General features: G+C 49.2%; 1 protein-coding gene across 1 annotated transcript; it reads left to right on the forward strand.

Annotated features, from left to right (window-relative positions):
* The first annotated feature begins 5,976 nt into the window (after positions 1–5,976).
* ATP6V1G1 (ATPase H+ transporting V1 subunit G1) lies at positions 5,977–8,732 on the forward strand. The gene is made up of 3 exons (XM_086858168.1): positions 5,977–6,202; positions 7,076–7,176; positions 7,989–8,732. The coding sequence occupies exons 1-3, from the start codon at positions 6,121–6,123 to the stop codon at positions 8,160–8,162; spliced, it is 357 nt and encodes a 118-aa protein (XP_086714294.1). The 5' UTR covers positions 5,977–6,120; the 3' UTR covers positions 8,163–8,732.
* Positions 8,733–9,057: the final 325 nt, after the last annotated feature.

A 9,057-nucleotide genomic window follows, 5' to 3' on the forward strand; every position in this document is an offset into this window, starting at 1 on the left:
TGGCATGGCAATTCTTCAGCTGATGGTGAAGGAATCTGCCCCAATGCAAGGAATAATTCACCTCCCTGGGTGTGAGCAGGGCCCTTCCCGGGGCTCACTCAGTGTTTCCTGTCTGGGTCAGGAGTCAGGAGCAGATGACTCAGTCCACATGCAGGAGTTATTCACTTGTGCCTCCAAAGAAACGACATTTCACTTTCCAGCTGTGGATTTTGTGGGGTGGATTTGGGTATCTGGCGCTTCAGTGTCCTTCAAACATTGCAGCTCTGTTGGATCCCTGTTCCTGTGGCGGTAGGGCAGCTGGACCCAGCTGAGCCTTTAGCAGTGACCCTTCTGGGACCCTTCCAAGGGTTGTGTATGGAAAACTGCAGGAGCAAATCCAGGGAGCTCAGGGCTCTGGGATGCAGGGGGAGCAGGCCATCACTCAACTGCTGGATGCTGAAGTAGCCACACTCCTTCCCATGTCCTTCATGCCCTGAGCAGCCACATCTTGTCCTGGCTCCAGGCATGCCAAGTCATTCCCAAAGTCTTTTGGAAAGAACTGGTCAGCAGGAGGAGGGGGAGAAAAAGACGTCACATTACTTGTGTTTGTATCTTAGAGCTGTTAATTCCAGCAGCCTTCTTCTCTTTTCCCTCCTGCATTCCCAAAATAGTTTAATCATATTTTGGTTGGCCTTTTCCTGGGTATTGCTCTGTGCTGGGGGTTGTCACAGTCCTGTAGAGAAACTCATGGCTTTGCCATGCAAAAACCCCCCAGGCTACCTGCATGTGTGACATGATTTATTGTTCTTGATAATCAATTTTTTAGCGTGGCTGTTTCAGGTTAATCCTGCTATTAATATCCCAAAACCACTGAAGTGCAATCCCATTACACAGAGCCCAAACTCTGCTCCTGAGCCCGTGGCACAGTCAGGCAGATCACTGCAGCCTCTGAAACTCGGTGAGCAAATGGCCCTGGGCTGCTTTGGTGGTGGCCTCATGCTGCCAGCGCGAGGCTCGATGCCGGACAGAGCACGAAGCTGCTGGATGAGGGAGTGGAAAAAGAGATTGATTTTATTTTTCCCTGCAGCTGAGAGCTGTCTGGCAAATCACAATGGAAATCAAGCAGGATGGAGCAGGGGTTTGATTTGGGGAGGGGAGAGCAGTGGGAGAACCAGGGGGTAATTCAGGTAAACTGAGTGGACTTGATTGTGAACTGGGTAATTAAGAGTCCAAACTGGGGGTGCAGTGTGGCCAAAGCAGGGCAGAAGTCTTTGGGTTGTTTTTGACAAAATCAGGACCATGCTGGCTGTAGGTTTATTTTTGGATTTTTCCTATAGTCCCACAGGAGTGGATGGGGACGGTGAGCACAGGGATGTAGAGCTTGGATTTTCAAAGGCATTTAGGCTAAATATAGAAGTTGGTTATTAAGATTTTTCCGTGAATGTTGTAAACAAATTAGTTCCACTAGGTAGCTATCTGCATGCCTAGGTGCTTATGTACCTCTGAAAAACCTTCCTGGAGGAGCTATTTGTTGTCTGGCTTCAGGCTCCAAACTTTCTGAGCTGGGAGCGAGGGAAGTTCACCTTCCCGGGGTAATTCCGAGCGTTTGGTTGGACTTGTGCAGCGGAGAGTCAATCGCTCCACTGCCTTTATGGAGAAAAATCTGCTTCATTTAGCAGGCAGGAGCCCTGCAGCTGAGTGATGTGAACAGTCCCACGAGGAAGCTGCACACCAGCAGCTCTTGTTCTACATCTCCTCAGGCCCCAGAGGCCGCAGGGATATTTGCTGGAGCTCCAGACATTGTCACTTGCCGGCATCACTTTTGTTTGAACAAGTGTTGGGGAAGGATCCCCCAGCAGCCGCAGCTCCATCCCTCGTGGCCTAGAAATTCATCAGCTGCTCGAGGCTGCTTGGCATCACTGCTGCAGTGTTTTGTTATTGTCACACATTTCCATTTCTCCCGAGCTTATGATAAGCATCCAAATTAAACTGCGGCCTCTGACGTTTTTGATATTTGCAGGCAATATTGATAATGAAGCTTGTGCTGTGCTGTATCATTTACTCAAAGAGCTCGGAGCACCAAACAATCTCCGTACACAGGGATTGTCTCATCCATCACTGGAAGTCAGTGTGCCTGTAGCACGGTGCACAATGACATTACTCAGTGGTTTGGAGCAGAGAAAGCAGAACTGAGAAGCCAGAAGATCTTTTGTGGTGGGGAAAAAAAAGAGATTTTCTTTGTTTCTTCCCCGTGGAGTGGGAATAACACTCTTGTGAAGAGCTGGAAGTTGCCTTCAGCAGACAAAACTTTGGTGCTGCCCATTACAGGAGGTGCCATTTATTACAGTATTTACTGCAGGAGCTGCTTTGCTTTGTTGTCACATCCAAAAATCCTGGTCCAGACAGTTTGTGGTGAGGGCCCTCCCAGGATGTTCCCTGATGGAGCAATCCCAGTGGATGTGACACAGGGATGCCCCACGGGGAACACTCGGTCTCGTGTCCATTTATCTTCCCAGCCACGTCCTTTACAAAGGACCTGACCTCTGATTAAGGATGGACGCCAGGAGATGTCAAGAAAACAGGAATGGAGATTTCCTGTGGTGGAGAAGGAATTAATAAGCTCTGCTGACACTTCAACCCAACAGAAGAATATATAAACAGAGCTCCCACTCTGGCTCATATGAAAGATCCTGATTTATATGAAACTGAGCCTGGTGGGTGAGGTAAGCCAAGCCTCACCCCAAAGCAGCTCTCTTATCCTGAAAGAGGATAACGGGGGCTGACACAGAAATATGGCTTCTTAAACTGCTTTTAAAAAAATCAATCTTTACAATATCAATGTAGGCCCATTCTGGTGTAATTCCATCACTGCACTCGGGTTACTCTGGGCTTTAAATCGTCCTTGATCACAGAACAACCCCAGATGATAAATGGAGCTTTCTTTCTCATTTTGGGATATTTGGGCCAAATTCTTGGCACAGCCAAGTGGCACCAACTTGTGCATTTCAGGGTTTAATTGATTTTTCTATGTAAATTCTACTCCTATGCTGTACTTTGGTTTTTAATACTCTGTTTACAAATTGAAAAATCCATCCCAAATATGAATGCTAGTTAATAACCATTCACTGACCATCTTTTAATAACCAACTAATGATCTTTTATCAACATCCAGCAGCTGCATCACCTCAGTGCATTTCTGTGAATGAATTAAACCACAGAAGAAAGAGATCAGCTCATTTCCCAACACAAAACCTCTTTGGAAGAACAGACAATTGCACAGCATAACAGTTTAACTTGGGGAATGGAGAATAATAACAGATCCAATTGAAAGTGCAAGGGAATTTAGAGAGGAAAAATATAATTAACTGCTCTGGAAAGGGGCCAGACACTGTTTAAAATCTTGTTCTTCCCAAATATGTCTGGGAATCCTTAATGACAGCAGGATCATGAGACATGGCCTGTGTTACCTGGGCTTGGAAACTAAGAGAAAAGCAAAAACAAGCTGTATTTTTTCCTCCTGATTCTAGAAATATCTGCTGATATTTCAGGAATCTGTGTGACACATGCTTGGAGTTGTGACCCTGTGTGGAATAAAAGCACAGCGATAGGAGATGCGGCTCCAAAATGAAAATAAGTGTTTAATGCTTGCAGGAAAATAAAAAAGCTTTTGGAAAAAGAATGAAAATTAATTGAGAGATGTGTTTAATTTAGTTCTCATTATTGTGATCTGTGGAAACAGCTAAAAGGAAAAGAAAATCCTTTCATTTGTTTCTTTTAATAATTTGTTTTCCCATCCTAGAGAGCAGGACCAGCCTCAGCCTCCTATAAATATCCTTCCTTCAGTTTCCGTTGAATGTGAGGTGCATGAAATTTAGGATTGGTGAAGTTTATCATCCTCAGATGTCTTTTTCTCAGTGCTGGACAAATAAAGGGATGCCAATGTCAGTGTCAGCAAGAGCTGCCTCCTCTAATAGTGAATGACAAGCTCAGATTCCGTGAATCTGAGGGAATAAAAACCAAGCTCCAAAGTACTTCTGATGCTAATTAATTATGAACCCATTTCTGGTAAAATTCAAGTGGTTCCAGCAGCTTTTATTTATACCTGTGCAAGTCTGAGGATTGGAAATGATGGGTTTTGCTTTGTTTTTGGTTTTGCAACCAGCAAGAAGCGATTTTTTCTAAACGTTAAGTGCATGGGGAGGTTGTTCCAACAGCATTTGGATTCACATGTGTTTCATGTGACACACACCATGAGGTTTCAATTAGCTTTTGGGCAATTGTAAGCTAGAAAGCAACACAACCAAGCAAAAGATTGTTTTAAATATGAACTGTTACTGTCTCATTTGTTAACTGTCAGAATGAAATTGCTAAAAACTCATCACGTGTTTTTTTAAGCAAACTAGGGCTGAAATTCAGAGGGATTTTTGCCTGAAAATTTAGTGTGATCAGCACCAAAGTATTTCAGGGGGCAGAAAAGGGCAGTGTTCTCATTGTCACCTTACAGGCAGAAGCTATGAGTCTCAAAATCACCATCACCCAGGAGAAAAACAACACCCCAGTGCTGCCTGTGACTTCAGGGCAGAGCCAGACCCCTTTGGACCCCTTTGCTCCGAACCCTGTTTGATCCCTGGTATCCCCTTCAGAGCTCTGGGGTCACCTCTGGTTCAGCTCAAGTGATTTAATTAACATGGGAACAGCTAATGAGCTTGGTGGGTTTCTGGATGGGCGTGGAGCTGAGGGGCATCATCTGAGAGCTGTGGGAGACTGAGTTTAATGATTTTGTGGCTTTGGTGTGAGGTGAGAGGAGGGCAGGGGCTCCTGGGGCTTTGGGCCAGATGAGCAGAACCTCATTTCTGGGTTGCTACTGCTGTAAAGGAGACTGGATCTGCCCCAGCTGATCCCACCAGATTTTTTGGTATTTCAGAATAGAGACAGCACATCAGGGTGGGCTGGAACTCAGTGAGGCCCCTTCCAGCCTAAACCATTCTATGATTTTCTGTGTTCCCTGACAGCCAGCACAGCTCCTGAGCGTGTCCCCTGGAGCTGCCCCATCTCTGCCAGATGATGCAAGACCAGATTTCCTGGGTTTTCCTTCTGCCAGCACAGCCCGGCTGTGATGCCACAGCTCATCCTTTTACTCCCAGTGGCTCCCAGTGCCCCATCCCAGCATCCCAGCCTTCCTTCAAACTCCCGAATTATGGGAGCACTTTTCCCCATCTTTCCTTCTATCTTCTACTGAAGCAAATATCCCCCTGAACGGATGGGCACGCCAAGTCTATTCACTTGATCGCTGGGCCCAGCTGAAGGTCACCCTGAAAACACTCATAATTCCTATTCAGCACTATGAATATGCATTTGATTCATTGTCTCCTGTCCCTTCCATCACGGGGGATGGAGGAGGCGGACCGGCAGTCCCCCCGCCTCTCCCGGCAGCGATGAGTCACTGTCCTGGCTCTGAGGCTTCATCAGAGCGATATTATTTGACAATAATTGTAATTTATGCTCCGAAAGTGCTGAGGGAGCTGCGCTCAGGGCTTTCAGTGGCCCCTGGGATGTGATGGGTGAGGGATGGGGAGAAGTGTGGGGATGGTCGGGGGACACTTGGCTCTCTGGGAGCCCCTGGCAAAGGTTGTCCAGGATAATTGTAAAGTCCTCTGAGCACCAGTGGCTCTGTGCTGGGGGTGACACCCGCCATGCCAGCAGCGGGGAGGAGATGCCACAGCCCACGAGCATCCCTGCTGCTCCTGTCACTGCTCATCCGCGGGCTGCCGCGGTTCCAGCGGTTAGAAACAAAACCAAACTCCATCAGCGCATTCCTGCGGGGGTTTAAGTGGATTTTGTGACAGGGTTAGGGTTAGGAAAGGCCTCAGGAAGGGGGCAGCGAGGTCACACCCGCCCCTCACGAAGGGGCGTGGCCTGGCGCCATGGGGGCGTGGCCAAGTGACAGCGGGGCGGAGTTAAAACATTATGCGTGTCAGTGGGCGGGGCCAAGCGGCTGGAGTTGGATGATGGGCGGGGCTTAGGCCGCGCGCCAGGGGCTATCGCTGTGAGGGGGCGTGGTCGAGGGCGTGACCAGCGCGGGTGGGCGTGTCCCGCGTAACGCAGTGACGCTGTCGCGGCCGGCCGGACGGAGCGGCCGCCATGGCGAGCCAGTCGCAGGGCATCCAGCAGCTGCTGCAGGCCGAGAAGCGCGCCGCGGAGAAGGTGGCCGAGGCCCGCAAGAGTGAGTACGGCACTGCCCGGCTCCTCCAGGCCCCGCCGCTGGGGGTGTGGTTGCGGGGGAGCCCGGCCCGGCCCGGTTTGGCCTGTCCCGACGCGGTCCCCTCAGGCCTTGCGGCCCGGCGCTGAGGACGGGGGAGCAGCGGGGATTCTCCCAGCTCTGGGACCAGCACAGGGAGCACCTGGAGCTGCTGCAGAGATCCAGAGGAGGCCTCAGAGCTGCTCCAAGGGCTGGACCCCTTCTGCTCTGGAACCAGGCTGAGGGAGCTGGGGGTGTTCATTTGGAGAGAAGGCTCCAGAGAGACCTCAGAACCCCTTCCAAGGCCTTAAAGAGGCTTTTGAAAAGAAGGGAGAGAGACTTTTTGTATGGAAAGTGCCAGAGGGTGGTGTTACATGGGATATTGGGCAGGAATTGTTCCCTGGCAGGGTGGGCAGTGCCTGGCACAGGGTGCCCAGAGCAGCTGGAGCTGCCCCTGGATCCCTGGCAGTGCCCAAGGCCAGGCTGGACAGGGCTGGGAGTAGCCAGGGATGGTGGGAGGTGTCCCTGCCCATGGCAGCGATGGAATGGGATGAGCTTTAATGTTCCTTCAACCCAAAGCAGTCTGAGACTCATTCTGTGAATAAAGCCAGACCTGGATGTTGCCTGATGCATCCACACACTCCGAGATGCTCTGCACTGCTCAGTGTGGAAAGCTCAGGCTTGGTGACCTCAGCCATGGTTTGCTGGGCTCCTCCTGAGATCAGCAAACTCGGGGAAGGAGCTTGGCTGATGCCTCCTGCAGAAGTAGGAAACGCTGTGGTGATGGCTGTGCGTTAGGAAAACCAGCTCTCAGTGCTTTCTCTTCTGTTTTTGCCTTGGTTTGTCCTTTGGGAACAGGGAAGAACCGGAGGCTGAAGCAGGCCAAGGAGGAGGCCCAGGCAGAGATCGAGCAGTACCGCCTGCAGCGGGAGAAGGAGTTCAAGGCCAAGGAGGCAGCGGTTGGTGTTCTCCATCACTCACTTATTTCCAGCCCCTTTGCCTTGTGCTGGGACTTCCTTGCTCTGGCAGCACCCTCAGGGTGGAGCGAGTTGCAGCAGGAGCAGTTCCCCAAAGTTCCTTCCTGTGAGACACAGCCACGTGTTCCAGAAAAACCCGTGGAAGTGGCTCAGGACTTCCTGGTGTGTTGCACCTCAACTGGCAGGGAAAGAACTTAATAAGCTCTGAGGGCTGACAGCCTCCTAAAAGCTGCTGTGTCCAAAAGAGACTGCTCCTGTCACAGGCTTGTTTCCATGGTGCTGATGTGGCAGAGGCCACTTGCTGTGTCCCTGGTCACCAGAAGGGAAGCTTGAGATTTTTATAAAGATTCTCCAAGGGTAGGAGGAATGGGGTATGGGAATTGTGCTTAAAGTGACTCCTGGGTGTTCCTTTTCTTGCACTCTCTAGTGCAGTTGTGCCCAGGGATTCCAGTTGTCTGCACAGCAGGACCTTTAATTTGGGCACTCCTTAGAAACTCATGCTCTAAACTGATGGATAATGAATAAATGGCAGGGAGCTGGAAAAAGGTGATCCTTATGGTCCCTTCCAACCCAAACCATTTGATGATTCTATATAAGAGGGCAAAAGGCAGGGGCTGAGGATGAAATACTTGGACAAGTTTAGGGTGAAATCTGAGCAAAAAATCCAGCAGTACTTTTTAAAATATGAACATTAACATTAATCTTCCCTCAACAAAGATGAATGTCTGAGATGGTCCAGAATAGGAAAATATAGAGCTTGGTGTGGTGATTCCTCTTTCATTTGCTGTTTGTAGGCCCTTGGCTCCCATGGCAGCTGCACCACTGAAGTTGAGAAGGAGACTCAGGAAAAGATGAGTGTGATCCAGCAGAACTTCCAGAAGAACCGGGAGGTGGTGATGTCCCAGCTGCTGTCACTGGTGTGTGACATCAAACCCGAGATCCACGTGAATTACCGCATCAATGGGTAGTGCTGGGAGAAAGGAGGAGTGTCCTGGCAGTGCTGGGAGTAAAGTCTGAGCTTCAGGTGGAATGTACAGCTCATAGCCATACCTTACCTGTCCTCCTTGTACATGTGTTAAATTATTTCAGTGAGCTCTTGGAGTTCTCTCAGTTTCTCGTTTGACACGGATTCAGAGCTTATTCAAACATGAAGTGGCCATGTCTCAGATCTGTGCTGTTATTAAATAAATATTCCAGCTGGCACAGGAGTGCTCCCTTTCCATGGTGATAGTGTTCAGTGAGAGCCTTCCTTCTGTGAAATAGGAAAGGGAGAGAGCTGCTGGCCTGTGTCAGTAATTGTTAAACCTGTAAATTGTGTACCTGTATTCTTGCTGACCAAACTGCATTTCCCAGTGTGTTGTTAAACCTCTGCACAGGGTTTAAACCCTGTAAGAAGAATTCTCTGGCTGTGCAAGTCCTGGCTGATCATTTTCAGGTGCTTGAGTTGCTCTGTATCGAATCCTCTGTATATTCTGCTGTTAGCTTGAGGTACAAGTCTGGCACTATGACACCTGAAAGTAAAAACACTTCACTCCAAAGCCTCTGCTCAGTCTGGTTCTTCCTGCTGACTTGTTCTGGGAATGCTGGCAGGTCTCACTGGGCACCTTGGGAGTCTGCAGAGTGACCATCAAATATTGATAAAAGAAAGTTTAAGAGAGACAGCCAATATCTGAAGGTCACAGCAGGTAAGTTAAAACCCATTACAGAGCTCCTCCTCTTGGCTCCAGTCTGATGCTTTACCTGCCAGATCATTCTGAAAACCTTCAGGAACAAATGTTCTTCTGACTATTAGGGGAAATAAAATGATGCCAGTTCATTGGAATAGTTTGATAGCCAGGTGCTGCACAGTAATTACCCTTCCTT

The sequence above is a fragment of the Cyanistes caeruleus genome, chromosome 20 (assembly GCF_971803275.1).
Source record: "Cyanistes caeruleus chromosome 20, bCyaCae1.hap1.1, whole genome shotgun sequence".
In the NCBI taxonomy this organism is placed as follows: domain Eukaryota; kingdom Metazoa; phylum Chordata; class Aves; order Passeriformes; family Paridae; genus Cyanistes; species Cyanistes caeruleus.